The sequence below is a fragment of the Jaculus jaculus genome, chromosome 3 (genome assembly GCF_020740685.1).
Source record: "Jaculus jaculus isolate mJacJac1 chromosome 3, mJacJac1.mat.Y.cur, whole genome shotgun sequence".
In the NCBI taxonomy this organism is placed as follows: Eukaryota; Metazoa; Chordata; class Mammalia; order Rodentia; family Dipodidae; genus Jaculus; species Jaculus jaculus.
Genome location: NC_059104.1, coordinates 11,546,872 through 11,571,379, shown reverse-complemented (window position 1 = coordinate 11,571,379; position 24,508 = coordinate 11,546,872). Strand labels below are relative to the sequence as shown.

At 48.2% G+C, this 24,508-nt stretch overlaps 1 protein-coding gene across 1 annotated transcript in view; it reads right to left on the bottom strand.

The window, feature by feature from the left end:
• Tmtc4 (transmembrane O-mannosyltransferase targeting cadherins 4) overlaps positions 1–24,508 on the bottom strand; it is a 76,238-nt gene that overhangs the window by 15,910 nt on the left and 35,820 nt on the right. Inside the window, exons 6-12 of the mRNA XM_045145370.1 lie at positions 19,461–19,561; positions 12,590–12,682; positions 11,611–11,775; positions 9,972–10,174; positions 7,427–7,598; positions 7,205–7,336; positions 108–187 (exon numbers count right to left, since the gene is read on the bottom strand). Of these exons, the coding sequence (XP_045001305.1) occupies positions 108–187; positions 7,205–7,336; positions 7,427–7,598; positions 9,972–10,174; positions 11,611–11,775; positions 12,590–12,682; positions 19,461–19,561 (946 nt within the window). The remainder of the gene's footprint in view (positions 1–107; positions 188–7,204; positions 7,337–7,426; positions 7,599–9,971; positions 10,175–11,610; positions 11,776–12,589; positions 12,683–19,460; positions 19,562–24,508) is intronic.

Below are 24,508 nucleotides of genomic sequence, written 5' to 3'. Positions count from 1 at the left end.
TGCTCCTGGTTGGGTGTTTTGTTCCAGCAAAGAGATAGTAGCTGCTACAATCTGGGATCCTAGACGCCCATGTTCCCAATACCCGGCAATACCAGCGTTCTCAGTACCTGACTGCTTCCCGGTAGTGTCTGATGGCTGCTGTCTGGTTGCCTTGATCAGCCAGATTCTTGCCAATATTGTAGTGAACCTGAAAACACAGGTAACAGTTTGGCCATCAGTGTACAGACTTCCTTGTTCAGGGCTGGACACCTATCACATCTTCTGACTGAAGACAAAAATAGAAAGAGCTTAAATTAAAAAAAAAAAAAATCACCCACCAGATCATTTGTGAAAACCATTGTAGTGGTTTGCTTCAGGTGTCCCCCATAAACTTAGGTGTTCTGAATGCTAGGTTCCCAGCTGATGGAGATTTGGGAAATAACGCCTCCTGGAAGCAGTGTATTGTTGGGGAGCCAGCTTATGGGTGTTATAGCCAGCTCCCCCTTGCCAGTGTTCGGCACACTTTCCTGTTGCTGTTGTCCACCTTATGTTGGCCAAGAGGGTGATGTCCACCCTCTGCTCATACCATCGCTTTCCCCTGCCATCATGGAGCGTCCCCTTGAGTCTGTAAACCAAAATAAACCTTTTTCCCCCCTCAAGCTAATCTTGGCCAGGTGTTTTCTGCCAGCAATGCAAACCTGACTACAACAACCATTTTTTGGGTAGGGGAGGGAATGCTTGCTATAAGAAGGTATCAGAAAAGGCTAGAAAAAAATGGGGGGGGGGGGGAGTAGCTATGGCAATGAAGTCCAACAGAAGGAAACAAGACCACAGAACTTGGTAGAGGAAATGGGAAAACCCTTAAGTTAGGCTGTTCTCACTGCTGCCCCTCAACCTCCTTTCCTCTCTCACTCTCCTTCTTAGATCTAACAAGACAACCGGTCCCAAACCTAGGAGAAACAACAATGATTCTGTCTGCTGTTCTTTCCCAAGACCAACCCTTCTTTGTATGACATCTTCCTTTGGTGGCATTACGTGCATTTAGTTCTTACCCGTTAAAGGAGGAATGTTTATGTCACTCCCCACCCCAAATTCCTGTGTCAAAAATCCAAACTCCTAACACAATGGTAATAGAAGGTAGGTGAGACCCTTACAGATGCAATCAGTGCCCTTGTAAAAGGGACCCAAAGGCCCCTTCTTTCTTCTACATGGGGCCACAGTGAGGAGATGGCTGTCCTTGAGCTGGAAGAAGGTCCTCACTACCAGGCACCATACTTGCTGGCACCTTCACTGTGGGCTCTCTAATCCATGGACCTGTAAGAATTGTTTTTTGGGGTGTGCATGTGTATGGATATACATATATGTTCAGGTGCTCTGTGTGTGTTGAGGCCAGGATTTACACTGGGGAGAGGGCTCCCTCAATTTTACTCCATCTTATTTTTTTTAAAATAAGGTCTCTTGTCAAACCTAGAACTCACCAATTTGGCTAATCTAGCTATCCGGTGAGCTCCAAGGATCCTCCTGTCTCTATTTGCCCAGTGCTGAGACTAAATGTGGGCATCGCCATGCCCAGAATTTTACGTAAGTGATAGGGATCTGAACTCAGGTCTTCATGCTTCAAGCTTTATGCTAAAGCACCAGTGCTTTACCCATTAAGCCACCTCTCCAGATGCAGTACTTGTTAAGCCCCAGTCCACGGTATTCCGTACACAATGATGATGCCCAGTGAGAACTGCTCTCCCCCATCCTCTAAGTCACCAGGGATGGCCACTGAGCCAGCACTTGGGGACAATATGATGGATCCCTGACTCTCGAAGCCCCTGATTAATGACCAAGCCACCAACTGAGAATCCGGGTCACTGTACAGGGCGGCAAGGACTCTGGAGGAAACGGGCGTCCTGGCTTCAGGAAGCCCAGGAGGGGTCCTGCAGAAGGGACTTCCTGGCTGAGATCTGGGGTGGCTCCCAGGCCAAGAGCTTGCTGTGAAAAGCACCCTGGGCAGGGGAGGCATCAAGGATGGGGTCCAGGGCAGGGCAGGAGCACAGGATGGCTAGTCACGAGGAGGAGCCACAACAACAGGTTGGTAGGTCACTGCCCGAGAGCATCGGAGGGCCAGCGTGGGTCTGTAAGTCTTGGGGTGTGCTTGGACCGCTGTGATAAGGTTAGGAGAACTTCCATTCTCAATACTCAAGTCTCAGCTTCAGGTAAGAGTGAGGCAGGTCCCACCTGGAGGTGCAGAGGGAGAGGCTGTTCCAGGCTCGCTTCCATTTGTGTCTTTGGGCGTCTGGTGACCTTTAGCTCCCAGGAGGGTCTTTGCTGCTGCCCTCACGTGGGTCTCTCTTCTTGGAGTCTGCCCTCCTCTTTGATTAGGATTAAGAGCCGAGGCCCCCACTACAGTGTAACCTATCCCATGGACGGGGCCCAGTCCAGCCTGACTGGCACTTCAGAGGAGGAGATAGCTTGGATGCTGAGAAACAGGGCTGCACACAGGGAAGATTCCACTGCCACACCAGGATAGAGGCCTCGGAATAAAGAGACCCTCTGACAGCTTGACCTTAGGCTCCTGGGTTTCCAACACTGTCGAGGCCCCACAGACTTGGCCGTGGCAACCCAAGAACACTAATAAATCTTGTAACAGCAACTGCTTAACCACATGCAAGCAACAGTATCTCCAAAGGGGCTGCTTCCAAACCAGCCCCCATTACCGACCTTAGCCCTTGTGGAAGGTGCAAAGCAGTGTGACATTCTGAAAGCACCTACATAACCCAGCCTCATATGCTGTCACTTTTCAAGTCGCTACACTTCTTGGGATTACCTAATCCGATTCAAGAAATCACAAGCCGAGAAGTCGCAGGTGATGCGATATGGCCTCCTGCACCGCACAGGACCCTTTAAACTTCCTGGACCACAGTATTGTCTGTGCATAGGCATTTTCATCTTTTTTAAGAAAAAAATTTAAGTTTTAATTTTTCTTTTTTTTTTTTTTTTTTTTTTTTACAACATAGAGTCTCACTCTAGCCCAGGCTGACCTGGAATTCACTATGTAGTCTCAGGGTGGCCTTGAACTCACAGCAATCCTCCTACCTCTGCCTCCCGAGTGCTGGGATTAAAGGCGCGCGCCACCACGCCCGGCGTATTTTCATCTCTAAATCATAGCCTGGCGGTGGCTCAGTCGGTGCTAGCAGCAGCATGCGCTGTGAAGCGCGCTCTGAGTGGCTCCACATCAGGTCGTCGTGCCCCTCCCCACTGGCTTGGACGTGCGATTTCATCGCATGCACATCACAAACCAAAAGTGAGAGAATGCCGCCCGTGAAGGATGGCCCGGCGGTCCCCAGAACAAATACAGCTTCGCATGCAGACATGACTCCAGCCTCTTCCGCCCCCCCCAAACTCCTGCTGCTTTCCTTTGTTCTGGGAAAATTCTGTTTTCTCCATAAGCTCAGACAAAGGGTTCAGCTGCCCTCTGCAGTGTGCATGGGGCTGTGTTAGACACTCAGAATGCCAGGCCAGAGGCCCAGGAAGAGAGGAGGGGCCAATCTGGAAAACCTCACTGCTGTCACCTGCATGGCATGAGTTTAAAAGACAAAGCCTGGTCCAGGGCTAGTCCTGCATGAAGAACTTGCCAGCTCCCCCATCTTTGGCTTCTGGGGGGGTCTTGTGCGCATAGAAAATGGCTGCCTAGATGGCGAAACAGCAAAACACAAACGTTGACGACTGGCGCCTTGAAGCACTCCGAGAGGAGGAGTGGCTTTCATGTCCGTGGCGTGAAACAGACTGGAAGCGCCTGCCTACTTACCCGTCCCTGCAGCCCGGGGCTTCCCCCAGGTAATGAAGCCACATCCAAGCCGCCACTGCAACCCAGCGACACAACACGTCACGTCACGTCACGTCACGTGAGAACAGTCAGGGCGCCGCACTGACAGGCACCGTGACACTGGCGCTTTACAAATCGGATCGTTTCAAACATTCTGCCAATGCTGGTCATGGAGCTGACCACGGTTCCCACACATACAAATTCTCTAACTACCCTTAGGGAAAGGCCTCTTGATGACATACAATCCTTTTCATTGTCCAAAGGACGTAAAACCGCATCACAGGGCTGATGTTCAGCACAACCTATGTCTGGGCTTGAAACACTCAAAGTGACGGCCAACACATTCACCACTGTGACCCTCACTCACCGTAGGCTTGGTGCATTCAACTTCCCTCTGGCCAGATTCAGTCACTAGTATTAAGTGCTGACCATATATATGCAAAGCACCGTGAGTAGTTTCAACGCAGGCCAGGCACCAACACCACCTAGACTGGCACCCCAGTCCTTCAGTCCGACGAGTGTGAGTTGATGCATCTGAGCCTAGATTACAGCCATGTGCCAACTGCTTGCTTAGTATTCAGTACTAGCGTAGCACGTGTGCCTTTGACCGGGATCGAAGGAGACAGTGGTTCTCTAGCCGAGATCTCTTCCTTGAAGTCGACCCAGCGTTTCTTTCTGGAAAGTTTTGACACTTCAGTGTCTGGTGGAAAGCTCAAAACAAAACCAAAAGACCCCTCCATCTAGCTTCAATTAAATGGCATCACTGAAAACAGTTGTCAGAAAAGGACAACTACAAGTGGCACTATTTAGACGATGTGGTCTTTACGTATGCTGTAAGTTAAAAGGATGTGGCGGGGCTGGAGAGATGGCTTAGTGGTTAAGTGCTTGCCTGTGAAGCCTAAGGACCCTGGTTCGAGCCCAGATTCCCCAGGAGCCACGTTAGCCAGATGCACAAAGGGGAGCACGCATCTGGAGTTCATTTGCAGTGGCTGGAGGCCCTTGTGTGCCCATTCTCTCTCTCTCTCCCTCTTTCTCTCTGTCTGTCACTCTCAAATAAATAAATAAAAATGAACAAAAAATTTTTAAAGGTGGTTTGAATCAGGTGTCCACCATAAACTTAGGTGTTCTGGATGCTAATTTCCCCAGCTGATGGCAATTGGAAATTAAAGCCTCCTGGAGGTGGTGTATTATTGGGGGTGGGCTTATGGGTGTTACAGCCAGTTTCCCCTTGCCAGTGTTTGGCACACTCTCCTGTTGCTATGGTCCACCTTGTATTGGCCAGGGGGTGATGTCCACCCTCTGCTCATGTTATTGTTTTCCCCTGCCATCGTGGAGCTTCCCCTCGACCCTGTAAGCCAAAATAAACCTCGTTTTCCTAGAAGCTTCTCTTGGCTGAGTGATTTCTACCAGCAATGTGAACCAGCATGTAGCTCCTAACATGTGCGTGTCCATGTGTGTGCCTGTCTTCCAGCTTGTTGTGGCTGCAGTCACGTGCCGGGCAGACTGTCAGGCCCAGACAGCATGCACGTGTACCTTCTTTGCCAGCCTCACCTGGACAGAGCTAAAGACAAAACAAGCAAACAAACAAACAAAAAACCCCCACCATGCCAGATTTCTACCCAGCTACCCAAATTACTAACCTAAATAATGTCAGCTTAACTTTCCTATGCCTCAGTTTCTCCCATATGGGGGGGGGGGAAGAAAACAATACCCACTGTCTCTAAAGCCCTTAGCAGGAGGATAATGGAGATTAATCACAGAGCACTGCACAGAGACCGGAGTTCCTCGTGGTGAAGGAGTGTATAAATAGGAGGAGTAATTACTGCTGTTTATGCAGAAAAGTATAAAGAAAGCAAATCTACTAACAGTTAATGAAATTTAATTGCTATTAAAATTTGTTTATGACATAAATTGATGGGTCAGCGGATCAACGATAAATAAAAGTAATTCACTCTCACTTTCTCTTAATTCACAAGCAAGATGTATTAAAACAAGAAAAAGACAAGCATGGGGTCACACCTTTTATATACGTCACTTTAGGGTATGTCAACTCACCTAATTTTTCCTGAAACCACTGCTTCCCTTTAAATGCAGAAAATGTAAATGACAGAACTTCAAAGAGCCACACCCCCTCCTGGAAATCACATTTAAGCATCCTGTGTGGCTCCTGCCCTGTGGACTGACAGAGACGTCTCATAACCCAATGCCTCAAGTACGCAGAACTTCCTTTTTATCGGGCTGCTATTTACTGTGAAACCAAAATAAACGTGAACCTATCAAGGTTGACCTACTATGTGCTCTGTGTCTGGGTACCTTTAGCTCTCATAAGAAACCTAGCAGGTAGGTATTGTCACATTCTTTTTTCTTAATTTTTTTTTTTAAATTTATTTATTTGAGAGCGACAGACACAGAGAGAAAGACAGATAGAGGCAGAGAGAGAGAATGGGCGTGCCAGGGCTTCCAGCCTCTGCAAATGAACTCCAGACGCGTGCGCCCCCTTGTGCATCTGGCTAACGTGGGACCTGGGGAACCGAGCCTCGAACCAGGGTCCTTAGGCTTCACAGGCAAGCGCTTAACCGCTACGCCATCTCTCCAGCCCAATTTTTGTTTTTTAATTTGAGATTGACAGACAGAGCAAGAGGCAGAGAGACAGAGAGAGTGGATGCACCAGGGCCTCGAGCCACTGCAAACGAACTCCAGATGCTTGTGCCACCTTGTGCATCTGGCTTACATGGGTTCTAGGGAATAGAGCCTTAAACCAGGGTCCTTAGGCTTCACAAGAAGCGCTTACCACAAAGCCATCTCTCCAGCCCCTTGTCATATTCTCATAGAAAAGAGTGTTGAGAGTTCAAAGGGTACACCTGACTAAGTGAAAAGCTTGGATTTATCAAAATAAATTTCTAGTAGACTGCTCCAACAAAAATCCTGTCAATTGTAAAGCATAAACACATCCATGCTTATGTAATCCAGCAAAAGCACTCACCAGCACATAATTGAGGCTTTCTGAACCAAACCATTGCCTATTCACAGGTCTTCCCACCTTCATATTATAGCCTGGAGGAAGCTGGCTTCCTTCAGAGTCTGGCTTTTGCAAACTGTGCTCTGAAAGGTTAGAATGAGAGCTTTACCTAACCCCAGCCTGGAGATGTGCTGAGACCACCCCCACCCCTGAGGACGGGTACAACTTTAAGTAACTGGCTTTAGTGATACTGCCTGGATGTAATGATTTCCTTTGAATTACTATGGCTAAGTGAAATTCCAAGAATCATAACAAAATCATCAGAAAAAAAAAATACAACGAAAATCTCGACTCCAGATACTGTCTGATAGCAAGCACTCTGATTCAGCAGGAGGGCTTAAAGGACTGCCTAGGAAGATCTTCTTTTTAATGACACCTGCCAGGCAAGGTACCTTAGCGTTGAGGGGACAAACAGACAGGGCGCTTCGAAAGAGCTGGTCTTCACTCCGCCACTCGCCGCTGCGAATCATGCATCTCACCGCGTTGATGACCAAAATGCCCAGGACGACGGCGGCAACTGGTTTCTTGAGAACAGAGGACATGGTCACTTGTCATTCGTGAGCCACATGCAGTAGCCCCAGCTCTTTCTACGTGGCATTGTTCTGGGTTGGTACCTTTTTCTTGGTGTGTTTGCTTAGGGCTCCAAATCCGAAGGTCAGCAGCACACAGTAGCCAGCACTGGGGAGGTAGAGGACGCGCTCGGCCACCACAAATCCTACCCTGAAGAACAAGTTACTTGCAGGAAGAAATGGGATCACGAGGAATCCCAGGCCCAGAGTAAGGATTCTGGAGGAAGAAGAACAAGTATTTACACATGTGTGTGTGTGTGTACTTGTGTGCATGTAGAAGCAAGAAGTATCAGGTGTCTTTCCTCCAGGACTCTTCACCTTTTAAAGACAGGATCTCTTACTGAGCCTAGAATGTACCCATTCAGTTAAGACTAGCTAGCCACCAAGCCCCAGGGATCCTGATCTTTCTGCCTCCCCAGCAGGCATGTGCCAATATGCCTGGAATTTCCCATGGACTCTGGGGACCTAAACTCAGATCCTTGTACTTGCACCACAAGCAAGCATTTTACCCGCTGAACCATTTCTCCAGCCCCAAAAAAACACGGTTGCTTTTTGACTTCTCATGAAAAGTACCCTAAAGCAACATTACATTAATGACAAAGACCTTGTTTAATGAAATCAAATCAACTAGAAAAAGATACCACCCTCAGCAAACAAACACAAAATCACCAGTAGGAAGGGGTGAACTGGCTGGATGAAGAGGGGCTGGGGACATGGCTCCGTGTTCACGGTACTTGTCAGCTTGCTGGCCTGAGTTTACCTCCCCAGCACTCATACAAAGCCAGACACAAGGTGGCACACGCCATCTGTAACCCCAACACACCTATCTGGGATGTGGAGCCAGGAGAGTCCAGAAGCTCATGGGCCAGCTAGACTCGTGCACAAAGTGATAAAAACAAGGGAGTCCCTGTCTCAAACAGAGTGGAGGGAGACATGACATTGTCCTCAGTCCAACACTCACACACTCTCACACACTCACTCATCCACACATGGATAGATACACACACAATAGAAAAACACATGACTAAGGTAATTTACCTCACTGTAAGGACAAAGGAAGTGGATAGTTCATTTATAAAGATGACATTTGTGAGGTCTTACCAGCTTACCTGTTCCTTGTCATAACCCAACTCATTTAGGTATGATCCCAATTAGTTCAAGGTAGTTTTCATGAAAAAAGTGCCTACCCCTAAACCTAACACGAATAATAATAAATACTGGGCTGGGGAGATGGCTCAGCAGTTGAAAGTGCTTGCTTTCCATGTCTGTTAGCCTGGGTTCAATTCTCCAGTGCCCATGTAAAGCCAGATGGACAAGGCAGCAACACGTGTCTGCAGTTTGTATTCAGTGCCTGGAGGTCCTGGTGCACCCATAGTCCGTTTTTCCTTCTCTCTCTCAAACAAAATAATAATAATAATAATAATAATAATAATAATAATACTGAATGAAGTAGATTGAACGTTATAAAATCTGGGGTTCTGACAAGATGGCTCAGTCAGTAAAGTGTTTGCCTCACAAGCGTGAAGACTTCAGTTCGAGCCTCTGAACCTACACAAAAATGCCAGGTGTGGAGGCACGTGCTTGTCATCCGAGCACTGTTGAGGCAGAGACACGAGGATCCCCAGGACTTGCTGGCCAGCTAGTCTAGCCTAATTGGTGAGCCCTAGGTCAATGGAAAATAAAAGGTGTATGGTATTCTTACTGATGACACCTGAGGTTGTCCTGTGGCTTACACGCACACGCACACGCACACGCACAGTCACCCGCATACACGTGTACACCCACACCCGCATACACACTGAAAGTCTGCAGGACACTGGCATCAGTTTTTGCTGCCGTATCGCTACAAGCCAAGCGTGGAAACGCTGTAGCCTTAGCAGGCCATTCTCTGAGTCCCTCAGGACGCAAGGGGACGGACCAGGGAGCCACACCAAACTCGGTGACTTTCCAGGACCCTGTGCCTACGGTAAACGTTTCCCGGGACTAGGTTAGAATCACCAGCTCATTTGAGATGAGAAGTCAAGCTGGAGCATTCCTTCCTTTTGAGAACTTAACACCTCCATGAACTCCTGAGCTTTGTGGAAAACACCCTGAGCAGTTTTCATTTCCACGAGATATGTCTGTTTTCCATAATTACTTTTTCCCATAACCTACTTAAAAAACTTTGTTTTCTGTGGCGAAAGCACAGCGTCTCTTCGGAGGGGCGCTGGGAGCGCAACTCGCCACAGCATTCACGGGGGCGGCTTTGGAGGAGAATTGAAAAGGAACGGGCACAATGCACTTCAATTACAGTCTCTGTTCTGACCAGAAATTACTCTCGACCACCTGCAGCGAAAAGGCTCACCCGGGGCTTCGTGGGGGGGGGGGGGGAAACGTGTGGCAGTCATCTGTACCCCTCTTCCAACCTCCCTTCCCACTAGTTGAAGCCAGGCACGGACTCACAGTGGATGAACTCACCCTCATCACTAATATGCATTCAGAACGAATGTCCTTAGACGTCCTGTGCACAAAAAGTGGTCAGTGCCGGAGCTGGCCAAACACTTCAGCTTCCTCCCAGAATGGGAGTTAAAAATTCTGTGCCATCTCTTACCTTCTCTTGCTGCTGTCTTCTGAGCACAGGGCTTGGCATATGAGGCCCATTAGGCAGAGCCAAAGTGCTGCTAGAGCAATTACCCTCCAGTCACCAACCGACTTAATGAGAGGGATACAGCCCATTGACCAATCAAAACACAGCCACCAGGGACACAGCAGCAGCCAGGCATTCAATGAATAGTAGTAATTATAGTTTATGGCCTGTCAGTCAAAAGGAAAACAAACACTTACTTGATACTGAACTTGAAAGAACATATATACATATATTTAAGCCTAACTTCATTTTTTTTTTTTTTGAGGCACTCATAGGCTTCTATGCAAGGATCACAGTTGTGTAAAAATAAAATGTTATCTGTTTGTATTTGGGACTTGGGTTTGTAGTCTATAATTTATTAAATTCATTCATATTTTAACACACACACACACACACACACACACACAAAATACAGCCAAGCCACCAGAAAGAGCAAGTGTGCTTTCTATATTTCTGGGCAGGCTAGGATTCACTTACTTAGGTGATACCTAGACCATGTGACCAGGGAATTTAAGTCCCAGAGTCTCACCGTGTGAGAACATGGCCGCACCCCCGGGTATCGTATTGGTTTCTATGAAGTGCACATCTAAGAATCTGAAGCCCGATAACCTTGTCATTAGAAAGAAAAGCAAAACCAAATGAATGAGAGTCTCGACGCTGCTTTATTCTTACAGTACCATGACACCATTGTCATTATAGTGCCTTATCCCAGCCACATCAACTTTTCTGCCAGTGAAAGTAATGGGCTTGGGGAACACCTTAGCCAGATGTGCAAGGATCCTGAGGGTAGAAAGAACCACCCTTCCTCACTCTCCTTAGGAAGGAAATACAGTCATGCCTCTATGAGGCTGTATCTACAGACTTAAAACTATTTGGAAAAATTCCACAAAGTTCCAAAAGGCAAAACTTAGATGTGCTTTGTACTGAGTAGTACTTCACTGAATCATACCTGAATGAAGTGATGCAGGGGACTGTGCTACTAAGTACAGACATAAGCTAATGATCCTTTTCCGCATACAGGAGGAAGTGTGCGGGTCACATGCAAACACTCTGCTCTTATATAAAGAACTTCAGCACCCTTGGATTTTGGTATTGGGAAGGGGTTCCCAGAACCAATTCCCCATGGACATCAAGAGCTGACTGTAGGACTGGAGGGATGGCTTAGCGGTTAAGCACTTGCCTGTGAAACCCAAGGACCCCAGTTCAAGGCTTGATTCCCCAGGACCCACATACGCCAGATGCACAAGGGGGTGCACACATCTGGAGCTCGTTTGCAGTGGCCGGAGGCCCTGGCACACCCATTCTCTCTCTCTCTCTCTGCCTCTTTCTCTCTCTTTCTGTCGCTCTCAAATAAGTAAATAAAAATGAACAACAACAAAAGAGATGACTGTACACGAAGCCAATACATACTCCCCAACACCTAATAACAAGTTGGTTTCATCCTACATTATCTTTAGCAATAGCAAAACACCACATGTGTCCATTTGTTAGGGATTTTGTGAGTGTGGTCCAGACTGAGTTGGGGGTGGGGGTGGGGAGAAGTATCTGGGACCTAGGAGAGAAAGAACGTAACGCTCAGGGTTGCCCCGGGCTCATCACTTACCCTAACCAACACGCTGTCAGCGAAGGAGGCCGGGTTGTCCACCTCGGTAAACGCCGGCGGGCCCGTACCCATGATTCTCCAGCGCACGTAGAGCATCCCGACTCCTCCGGCGGTGAGCAGGGCCATGCGGAAGAGGAGGCCCCCGTTTCTGAGCACACCGATGTTCTGAGAGGACAGCGCAAAGGTTTTCACCTGGTGAAAGCTGTGGCCAGGTGTGGCAGCACACACCTGTCATCTCCACTACTTTGCTCAAAGCCTGCTTGGGCTACATAAAACTGACTTTTAAGGCTACCCCAGGCAGCTCAGTAAAACTCTGTCTCAAAATACAAATTTATGAAAGGACAAGGGGGCTGGGGAAGATGGATCAGCAGTTAAAGGCATTTTATTGGAAGCCTGTGGCCCCAGTTCAATTCCCCGGCTCCCATGAGAAGCTACATGGAAAGTGGTGCACACGTCTGTGATTCGGATGTACTAATGACAACGGGAGGTGGAACCAGGAGAACCTGAAAGCTTGTGGGCCAGCTAGACTGGCGCACATACACGGAAACTGCTAGAAACAAGGTAACAGCAAGGGGGACCCGGTCTCGAGCAGGGAAAAGGGAAAGGACAAACACCCTGACGTTGTCCTCAGACCTCCACACATACGCTGTGGTATATACGCTAAACACACCCCCACCATAAATATTCATCCATCCGTACAGACATGCACACACAATTAAAACCAAAACTACAGCTGAGGCTATAGTTCACTGCCAGAGTGCTTGCCTAAATGTGCAAGGCCCTGAGTTCAATTCTCAGTACTGCAGAATAGGTAAGGGTGTGGCTATCTTGCCTAAAGGACCCTGACATGGTACACTGGAAAGCTGCTTCATGTACAATTTAGAATCATGAGAAATACTTAGAAAAGAGTATTTTGAATTAGGAGATACTTGACATTTTCCATGTCCAGGCTGAAGACAAAAGCATGTAACTCACTCACCTCTAATGACTTGTCCTTTCGTAGCGCCTTCTGCACGACTTCTCGAACATTGAATTTGCCTATCACCAAGATATCAAACACAGCGTTCAAACCCTACAGGAGAAATCAATCACAGACACCGTTTTACAATGTCACTTGGTCAAGGAGAACAAAGAATTAGGTAATCGTGGGAGAATGTACTAACAAAGGACTCTGATGTGTTGGCATGAATTAGCTTATCATAATTCATTATTCTACATTTACCATCTGGTAAATACCTTATAGTCATGATTTTGTGGTCTGCGTGTGTAAGGGACACAGCAGAGCTAAAAATGCTCTGATGAGAAGTTCCCTAGAGGTCCTTGGCTCCCTATACACTTCAGGCCCAATACAACCCTCTACTTCATGTAACAGTGGTTACCTGGGTAATAAGTAGGGCAGCCTTGCCCGCCAGTCTTGTAAATTAGCCTGATACGGGGCTGTGGAACACACACATCAGTCTCTGGAGATGGGCCTTTGGAGATCTCTTGGACACAGTCCTAACTGTCTTCTCCCTGGACACACAGCTACACTCCATTCGATCTACAGTCAGGGTGGTCACATGGCTGACCTGTAGCAGTGGTGGACAGACCATCCGGGGAGGTTGGGTATAAAGATAGGGTCTGTCCTGCTTGCTTTCCCTTTCCTGCTAGTTGGTCGGAGATGTCTAGGGTAACTTTAGAAAGTACACACACATCGGGCTGGAGAGATGGCTTAGCGGTTAAGCGCTTGCCTGTGAAGCCTAAGGACCCCGGTTCAAGGCTCGGTTCCCCAGGTCCCACGTTAGCCAGACGCACAAGGGGGCGCACGCGTCTGGAGTTCGTTTGCAGAGGCTGGAAGCCCTGGCGCGCCCATTCTCTCTCTCTCCCTCTATCTGTCTTTCTCTCTGTGTCTCTCGCTCTCAAATAAATAAAGATAAAATTTAAAACAAAAAATAATAATAAAAAAAAAAGAAACTACACACTAAGCCGGGCGTGGTGGCGCACACCTTTGATCCCAGCACTCAGGAGGCAGAGGTAGGAGGATTGCCATGAGTTTGAGGCCACCCTGAGACTACATAGTTAATTCCAGGTCAGCCCGGACCAGAGTGAAACCCTACCTCGAAAAACCAAAGGGAAAACAAAAAAAGAAAGAAAAAGTAAGAAAGAAACTATACACTGAAGATTCTAGGCTTTCAACGGCCTGGCCTGCTGGGTAGAGAGCAGCCACTGTCTGTCAATCTGCAGAAGTGCGCCCCATCATTGGTGAACAATGACTCACTTCAATTCTGCACAGCCACTGACAGCTAAGGGGCATCTGCATATGCTAACCCCCTCCACGGGCCCCATGATGCCATGCTACTGTGACAGCTCTTCAGCCTGGGATCTACCTTACAAAGGTGGCTTGGGCAGGTAATGTCATCACTAGAACCCAGTACCCAATCTGCCTGAGCGGGTCTGAATACACCGGCACTGATGCCAAGAGCTGTCCTGTATGACTTGAGTCTTTTTAACACGGGGCTTTATGGCCAAGAAGATGACAGATGAGCAGAAGCAGTGGTAATTTGTGGTTTTCAGAACAAGGATGACATCCCTCCTGAACCCTTACCCATAAGTGCAAGGAGCCACTAATTATCCAATACACGGGCGGGTGCCGGGTCAAACATTTTAAAGACTCCTGATTTCACTCACTCGTGTGATACACAATCATCATGGGTCACGGAAGACCGTTGCTGCTTGGTTGTAAGCTATCTCCTAGAAGGCGGGGCCTCCCCTGATCAGCTGCCACTGTCTTCTTATGCTGTCCGTCTTTTTCCCCTGGGAGCTATGGGACAGTCACCGAGGGGGTCACATGGCATATGGTCACGAGGGTTGAACCAAACACAAGCTTGGCACTCTTTCCTCCATCCCAGTTAGAGGCAGAGGCAGCTCCAAAATGTTCACATTTTATTTATGCAAAGTCAACCTAATCTTGAGTGCTTTTAAAATGCTGGAGCATTCCTGAGTCACCTGTGACCAGGTTAAGTGGAGAGTCCCACCCCTCAGAGCCGGGTGCGGAGGCCGAGATCCCGAACGGCTTGCTAACAAGCTCCTGAATGCTGCTGCTGCTGCTGCTACTGGTTCTTGGCCCTGTGACGGTGATCTTCAGTGTGTAGTTTCTGAAGTCGCCCAAGACATCTCTGCCCCAGGTTTCAGAGCAGAGGTCCTCGACAGGGTGACTCTGCACACCTGTGCCGGGCAGGACTCCAGCAAGGTCCAGGGCCATTTTAAGACAATGAGGTATAAAGATGCCATCCTTGCTCTGAAAATCAAAGGCCAGGCATGCCGCTAAATACTTTTGTTACACAAGAACCCCACAAGAACAATCCTCCTAAATGTGTCCATCGTGACAGGGTAACAAAACAAATGTTTAAAGTTAACCCTTTTTTGTTTTGGAGAAAGGGTCTCACTCTATTGCCCAGGCTGACCCTAAACTTGCCTCAACTTCTCAAATGCTGGGATTACAGGTGTGAGCAACCATGCCCTATTTCTAAAATAAACTAATAAGAAAGAGTGGGCTGGAGAGATGGCTAAGTGGTTAAGGCACTTGCCTGCAAAGCCTAACTACCCAGGTTCATTTCCCCAGTACCCATATAAAGCCAGATACACAAAGTGGCACATGCATCTGCAGTTCATTTGCAGTGGCTAGAGATTCTGGCATGCCCATTCTCTCTCTCCCTCTCTCTCTCTCTCTGCTTGCAAATAAATAAGTAAATGAATAAATAAATACTTTTTAAAAGTAACTGAGTCAGAGTTAAGTGTATTTCCACAGTAATTCTCTGTCATATCCTTGCTGGCTAACAATCTTACAGGCAGAGCTTGATAAAAACCACTAATCTTTGTTTTGATTTCACCTTTAATCTAAGTTTTCCTGCAATGATATGAGGCCAACAAAAGTCTTGATCAGAAAGGGAGGAAGTTTCGATGTGTCTCCCTCTTCCTGGGACTCAAGCCCAGCCAGCTCAGCTCCAGAAGGTGCTGCTCAGGGCGCCTTAGGGAAGATGATCCAGTGTCGCACACTCCGCACTTAGCTGCAGGAAGGGGTAGGCGTTGTCATCTACAATGACTATTCTTTCTTGGACCTTCCGCTTTCCCATTCAATGAAGACTCCTTGAGAACTTGCTCTGCGACTCGAGCTTTGCACCCCCTTCCCCCAGGGTCCCCAGACATCTGCCTTGTCCTAGGGGGAACTTAAGTCCTATGAAGATTAAAAGGAAAAAAGATCAAATGAAGGTGATCACCACAGAGAGAGAGCCTGTGCCCGAGGTCACCATCAGTTTTCCCTGATGGTGGCGTGGCAGCGGGAGTGAGCATGAGGAGGAGATGTGGAGGTGACCACCAGGAAGGCCTCTGAGGAAACTGCAACACTGGGCTCTGGGGGGGGGACGGACGGACAGCCTGACCGGCTTGGGAAAGGAAAGGCCAGGGACGACGGTTGGCTGAGACCACAGGCCTGCAGAGGGGCCCCTGCTTTCTGGGAAACCCTAGGAAGATTTCAAGAGGAGAGTGCCACCGAATCATAATTTCAGTTTGGAGTAGACCGGCTGCTGTGAGGAGGTGAGACCAGCAAGGGAGAAAAAGAGGAGTAGAGTCAGGAAGAATGGAGCGTCCCTCACAGTGGATGGTCTGCACCTTCCCACACAGGAAGTTTCAGCAAATGAGCTTCCTGCCTTAATTAAATGTCTGAAGCAACAGATACCTTAGGGTGATGGGATATGAACTAACTGGTTTTATCATAACAGACAACAACACGGCCATGTTGGGCTTCCCCCACGTAACAAAGAAGGATCTTAATATAGATTTGTGTGCATTCCACTCTCCAGTTACATCAGAGCATCATTCAGGATGGAGGACCTTAAAGTTGCTATTGTGTTAAGATTTTTTAAATTATTTTCACTGTGAAACCGTCGCTGGATTGCTTCTGGGGTGCTCTACCTGTGTCTTGGAGTGAAGGTTTCACAGATGTATACATCTGTCCAAGTTTAAGTCATACCTTTGTAATCCATATACTTTATCCTATGTGAATTACATCTCAATCAGACAGTAGTAGAAAGTGAGAAGTTTGGCTTTAAAGACTAGACTAGAGGGCTGAAGTGGTGGCTCAGTGTGATAAAGGCACTTGCTTGCAAAGTCTCATGTCCTGGGGTCAATTCCCCAGTACCCACACAAGCTAGATAAACACATCTTAAATTCTATTCTGTATTTAAAAAATATATATATATGTACTCATGAGAGGGAGAGAAGATGAGCACGTCAGGGCCTTCTGTCACTGCAAACAAACTGCAGATGTATGTGCCACTGTGTTTATCTAGCTTGTGTGGCTACTGGGGAATTGACCCCAGGACATCAGACCTTGCAAGCAAGTGCCTTAACTGCTGAGCCATCTCTCCAGCCCCTATACACTTGTTTAAATTCCAGCCTAACTACACAGACCATAACATTTTTTTTAAAAAAATATTTTTATTTATTTGAAGGAGACAGAGAGAGAGAGGAAGAAAGAGGAAGGAGGAAGGAGGAAGGAGAAAGTGAGGGAAGAGGGAGAGGGAGGAAGGAGGGAGAATGGGCACACTAGGGCCTCTTGCCATTATAAACGAACTGCAGAGGCATGAGTCACTTTGTACATCTGGCTTTACTTGGGTAACGGGGAATTGAAGGCAGGCCTTCAGGCTTTGCAAGCAAGTGCCTTGATGGCTTAGTCACCTCTCCAGCCCACCGTAGTGTCTTCACCTGAGACTCCACGGCATTTCATGACTGAATGTAGGGACTGCAGACACTCTGGCAATACTAAGAGGTTTTCTGGATGTGCAACCAGCAAAACCCAAACCCACAAGCAAGCACGCGAGGAACCCGAGGGGTGTCGGCCGCGCCTGGCTGCGTTGCGGCGCTCGGCTTCGCTGCAGCCCTGCGTCTGAGCACAGCACGCGGCCTTGGCCCCCGCCGGCCACCAGGGCACGCGCGGGCGGCGAGCATGCCCCCTCCGCCAGGCTGTGCCTACCGCACGTTGTGAACGGCAGGGCTCTTCCTGCACACACAGCTTTCTGCGCTGTAGAATCGTGCCGGTTTGACCATGGAAAACAAAGACTCGCTCCTCAGGACAGGAGCATGAACTGTACTCGTCAGACACACATGCGCATAGCCGTCTCTTCACTACATGAGTTTGCTTTCATCTTTTCGTTTCTAATAATGCTTACGTGTATTTCAAATAATAATAATTTTTTTTAAAAGATGGGCTTTTTAAAAAAATATTTGATTTATTTATTTATTTGAGAGAGGCAAAGAGGTAGAGAGAGAGAGAGAATGGGCACACCAGGGCTTCCAGCCACTGCAAACCAACTCCAGACGCATGTGCCCCCTTGTGCATCTGGCTTACGTGGGTCCTAGGGAATTGAACAGAGATCCTTTGACTTTTCAGGCAGACACCTTAACTGCTAAGCCCTCTCCTCAAATAATTATTTTATAATAAGTTTCTTTGTAACCCTTTATTACAAAGCATACCTATTTTCTATGCCTATTTACCTGGGGTTGCATAAGCATTTCTCCGGTGGGGGGCTGAGGAGGTGGCTCAGTGATAAAGTGTGAGGACCTGAGTGTAGACCCCTAGACCCCACATACATGCCAGGGAGGGGGTGTGTGTGGCGGCCTGCTTGCAATCTCAGCACTAGGTAGGCCAAGAAAAAGGTGGTGTCCCCAGAGCAAACTGGATAGTCAGACTGGCTGAAATGGTGAGTTGTGGATCCCAAGGGAATGACTGTATCTCAATCAACGAGGTGGACAGCAGTCAGGAAAGACACTGAAGGACTGCGGAGGTTCAATGGGTCAAGGTGCTTGCTTGCAAAGCTTAAAGCCCAGGTTCAATTACCCAGCATCCACCTAAATCCAGATGCATAAAGTAGTGTTCATTTGCAAAGGCAATGGACAGACACTAGCATACCACATGTACACACTCTCTCTCTTGCAAACAAATAAAGATCAGTAAATAAACAACAAAAAAGACACTGATGTCAGCCTATGACCTTTACACACACACATGCACAAACATATGAACATGCATACACACACACACACACACACACACACACACACACACACACACACAGACACTCACCCACCCAAGGAAAAAGAAAGAAAATTTATCTGGTGAGAAGAGGGTGGCAAATGGAAAAAGTGTAAGATATCCTAAATTAGGGCTGAGGACATATGTAGGTCAGTGGTTGAGTACTTGCCTGGTAAGCACAAGGTCATGGGTTCAATCCTAAATACTACAAAAGAAAAAGAAAGGAAGGAAAAGAGGAAAGAAACTCTCTAAAGTGGACTTTTCTTAGTTTCACATCAAATTGACTCTAACATTGATTGAAATCTTACTCCTGGGTGGAGGAGACAGGAGAGAAGCCAAGGATATGGGTGCCTGGAGGTTTCGGTAATGAACTACCGCTTGTTCCTTTCCAAACTACATTTGCCCACACTACGTCCAGGATGAAAGCCCGTGCTGGAGCCAGCCCTCCTGTTGTATGTAGGATGGCATATGTGCATGAGAGTTTTCGGGAAACTCAAACTACTGCTTTCTCTTTTTCTACAGGAGCTCTCCAAGAGGATCCACACCGTGCCCCAGAAGCACTTCTCAGGGGTCATTATGGATGCTTGGCCACACCAGGCAATTCCCCACCTGAGATGTCAGCACCGTGACGGCACAAGCCACGGGTCCAGAAAGGTTTACCTTGCAGGCCAGCAACGAGAGGCAAAGGCAGAGGGGCTGCCAAGGCAGGCTGGCCCTCCGTGGCATCTTCATGGGAGGCAGTGGGTGCAGGAAAGGGCCCCGCCCGGCTTGCGGCTCTTACCAGCACGGTGATCCCTTGCTCTTTGCACAGCATGGCCACCGCTCCCAGAAAGATGCTCAGCAGCACCCACGAGGTAGAAGAACGCGTGCCTTCCCTGTGACCTGCCAGTAAGAGAGGAACACGAAAGTCATTCAACGCGCTGCACGCTCGTTTCATGGGAGCTACGAGTCGAAGCGTGCACCTCACACAGCCGCACTCTGAAGTCACACAGCACATGTCTAGGGGCCGAGGCGCTTTTCCGCACTTCTGTCTGGACGATGCCTTCTATGTGGAAAATGCATCCCGTCCCGAGGCTCTCCTGAGCCTTTGGGAGGCATTTTGAGAAAGACCTGACTACCACCTAGATTCCCCAGGGGCCAAGTTCCTTCTTCCCAACCTGCCAATCACTTCCAAGACCGTTCTGACAAGAGGTGTTGCAAACTTCGAAGCTGCGAACAATTCAACTGGCCACGGAATGACCCCGATGGTCACTGCTGTCACAACGGAGGAAGCTCAGCTACCCGCGTAGCGCTGACCATCTCCACTGCGCCAGGGATGGAGTCTGGGACTTGCACGACAGGGAGCTTGTCTGCTCTGCTCCCCGTGGGCATCAGCTCTGACCTCCACTACCAAAGGGCTCCTGCCTATTGCTGCAGGGCTGACACCTGCCTGGCACCTAGAATGGGCAAAGCTTACAGTGGGTTGCCAGCCCTGTTAATCAGCGTGAACAGAAGTCAAAATACCACAGGACAGGAAAACCCATGAGAAGCCCAGGTGGGTGGCAGCTGCTGGTCCCCAAGTTGTCTTCTGAGGAGGCAGGTGTGGTCCCATATTACTGTGGTCAGTAGAATAAACAACCTGGTGGTGAGAGATGAATTGCTGGGAAGGGACTGAGGATCACAGGTAGGCCTCATCTTTGTTCTTCCTTTGAAACACACAGCCTTCATCTAAAGTGTCCAAATGCTGGGGGCTGGAGGGATGGCTCAGCAGTTAAGGCGCTTGCCTGCAGAGCCAGGTTTGACTTCTCAGTACCCACCTAAAGCCAGATGCACAAAGTGGGGTCTATATGTCTGGAGTTGGTGGGCAGTAGTAGCTAGAGGCCCTGCCATGCCCATTCTCTGTCCGTGTGTGTCTCTCTCTGCTTGCCAATACATAAGTAAAAATATTTAAAGTATATAAGTACTGCATCTGGATACAGAATCCAATCATCACTTTGGGCTGGGTATGGCTACCAGAACTTTCGGTCTGCCTTCTCCTGTGCCATTTCCTACATGGTACAAAGTCAGTTACTTACTCTCATGAACTCAGGGCCACAAGGGATTGATTGATTGACCTACCTGAGGGCACATGTGATGAGGAAAAAAAGTAACAGTAGAATACTGTGTCATTTGTGTTATAAATTACACAAAGGCAAAACCTACCTCTAGAAAACAGATGAGAAATTAATAGTCGTGTCTGGGACATTCCATGAAGAAAAACTGAGTAGGAGAGGAAGTCTTACTTTTTTTACTATATAACCTTTACTACCTTTTAAATTTTCTTGGCCATATGTAAGTATTAAAAGCCACATCAAACACTAAACACTTAAAAAGTTGACTGTGCCAGGACCACAGGAGGCATTTGATAAATGCATAAACTAGCAAAACTCCCTCAGCGTAGAGATGGCATCTCCACAGGGCTTCCGTGCCCCAGTCCAGGAGGAGGCTGGGAGTCATAAAACGTACCAAGCATGCAGTGCGCTGCCTAAGGTATAACTTAGTTCTCATTAAACCGCTCACTCAGGAGGCCAACAGTAAGTACTTGTGCGTGTGTACGTGTGGTATATACCCTGGATGCTTATCAAAGTCTTGTGATTCCTGAAGGACTAATCAGGAAGGCCCCAGATTGGAAACGAAGTCTTTCATGGCCTGCCAACAGTCAGTGAGGCCCGGTCTGGGCCAGAGGTACTCAGCCTCACACCCCCTCCATGTGGGTTGAAATTCCTCTCACAGGGATGGAGCCTGTATCCAAGGGATCCCCCGGATGTCCAAGGAAAAGTGAGTGCAGCACTTCCTGGTGGGATTAGCACTTTCTGTTACCTCCAGGCTAAGGGGGACCCTCCCGAACGTGATGTTCATTAATGGCCTTGCTACTGTGAGAGCTGGCACCTCTCCAGTCTCCCCAGTCTGCCGTCCCCTCAAGCACTCCGGCCAATGCTACGCGGCTACTTCCCTCTGCTTACTAACTCCTTAGGCTAGCACACAGCTGGCAAGGTCCTACCCATTTCAGTAAAGCTTCCAAATTCACTTACTTTATTGCAACTGGAACGGTAAATGGTCTGCATGTCAAATTCTTCTATGGGAAGGTGTCCCTACATGACCCCTAGGTTGAGTTAGGAGGAGCCCTATCCTGTAAACTGCCTTTGTTACAATTCAGCACAACGTTCTTCAGCTGACCGTTATAAACCTGGGATTTTCTGTTATTTCCCCAGATGAGCGTTTCTCGCCATTAAGGCACTTGGGCAGGTTGGTGCTGCCCTGTGGGTACACGTATCATGTCCCTAGCTTCTACGCATCTGATGCCAGTCACACCTCCACCCAGTTGTCACAGACACGACAGAACGGTCTTGGTGGGGGAGGTCACTCCCTGTCGAGAACCGCTACATCACAGCAACTCTGCTCAGTGCGTCTGGAACTTGCTAGAAATGCAGAGTCGGGCCCCAGAGTGGGTCACAAATCCCGGGGATGGCAATCAGCCGTCGGGCCTCTTAACAAGCTCCCGGGGTCATTCTGCTGCTCCCGACGGCCGAGAGCGTCACGCTGGGGGGGGGGGACGTCCACACACAGCTGCGCTGCTGGCTCCACGCCTGGCTGGGAGAGGCAGCTGCAGACAGCACCAGGGCGGCTGTCTGCACAGGCAGTATGTGTACACTGGAAGGAGCAGAATTCTTTCTAGGATGTTCCAGCAGGGGGCCACCTGGCCTTGACTTGTGTGTAGCTTCAGTGGTGAAGACGAGCCTCTCCTAACACAGTCTGTTTCATTTTCAAGCTTTGTGTCGTCAGGAGTATTATTTCTTACGCTGAGCCCAAGCTTGCCTCTGTGAACATGATGGCTCTGCTCCAAGCTGCTTGTGTGGCAGGGACTCAGAAGTCATGTTCTGTCTACTCACAACCATTATGCATACTACGTCAGTACATCTAACTGTACTGAACAAAAAGACGGTTTTACTTACAAGAGTGTAACTCCAAAAGATCACAATTGTAACCACTGTCTCCACAACCGAAGAATTACATGACGCACGACTTCAATTTGAGCGTTCACATATTGATGGGGACTGGTCACCTAGGCATTTGCTGGCATTGATGAGCAGACAAATACTGGCTAACCACAAAACTTGGAGGAAAAAAAAAAATTGGCCCTAATAGTCCTAACCCTATTTATTCATTCCTGCTAGGAGATGGGATTGGGGTCACAAGCTGGAGCAGTACACAATGGGGCAACCGGTAAGGCCGAGGTCATCACAGCTCATGATTCCCCTCCCATACCAGAGCTTGGGATGCCCAGGCTCCCTGCCGCCCAGCAGAGTGATGTCTTTGTCCACTACGGCTCAGGGCCCAGCACACACCCGCCTCCTCTCCTAAGCTTGGGTCAAACCACTCCAGTTTTTTTTTTTTTTAATATTAGCAGGTCGTAGGAATCAGAGCCTCTGATCACCATGTGGTAATGTGGGGGGGAGGGTAAAAGATACCCCCCCACACACACTCTAACTCTCCAGGCCCAGCAGGAGGAGCTGCGGCTCAGCCTCATCCTCGGTCTTCTCGCCAACTAAACACACTCCAGCTGTTCTCCTGAAAACCATGCGCTCTCTCCCTCCACTCCCTGTCCCACCTCAACCCAACGCCTGGATCTGATTTCGTTTTTAAGCTCTCCCACTTCCACAATTTGTGGTCGTACTTCTCACCAAAACATAATGTGATTTCCCAGTAGACTGCTCCCAGTTCTTAATTTCAAAAGTCAATCCCCTGGTCACGGCCCATTTCTTCCTAGGACACATGTAGTTTCCTGCGCTGTGCTTAGCTGGAATATGGATTAATTACTCCTCCCCTCCCCCGCCCTGCCCCACCACAGACATGAAGTACGGCCTTGACAGGAAACAAATCCTGCTTTCCCATTAAAAGACCCAAAGGGTCTGCCTTTTTTTTGGGGGGGGGGCACTGCTCTTGAAAGCAGCCTGTTAACACCAAGTTAAATTCTACATGGGGGTGGAGAGATTTGTTTGGTGGTTAAGGTGCTTGCCTGCCAAGCCAAAGGACCCAGGTTCGATTCCCCAGGACCCATGTAAACCAGATGCACAAGGTGGTGCATTTGGAGTTCATTTGCAGCAGCTGAAGGCCCTCTCTCTGTCTCTTTTATCTGCCTCTTTCTCAATAAATAAAAAAAAATAATTAAAAGAAAAATTCTGCATGGATGTGAAAATGATGGCCTCATGTTCCACTCATCTTGTTTAGAATTTAAAGCAGCTTTCTCCTTGGGTGGTTACCTCGTACTTAATGGAATGTAGAAAAACAACACAGGACACACAGCCTTTGAATTTATCAAGCCTTCCCTCTGTCTTGCATCACTATTTTCATTGTTTTTCTACACGTCTCTAACTGAAAACTCTCCCCAGTCTCACATTCTCTGTTTCAATTCTTTTGGAAGACTCCTCATTATATACTATTCCCTCAGTCTTCTGAGACACATTCAGGACAAAAGCATGCGAGATGAAAGCTCTGGTTCTTTCCTGAAGTTTTCCTCAGCTTCAGCGATCATTAAATATTAAGCAGTGCTTCTCAAAACAGTGGCACTTTTGGGTCAGAAACAAAATTTTAATGGTCAGTTATTAGCCTAGAGACTGCTTAACATATAGACACATTCCAGACCTGCCTGTGTCCAGGAGAGAAGTCATTACAGCTAATGACTACCTGAAGTTTATCTACTCACAACTGAAATATACGGTCGTGTGACTCAAACACTTAATTCCAGACTTTGGATGAAGAGCTGGAGAGATGGCTCAGCACTTACGGTGCTTGTCTGCAAAGCCAAATGAC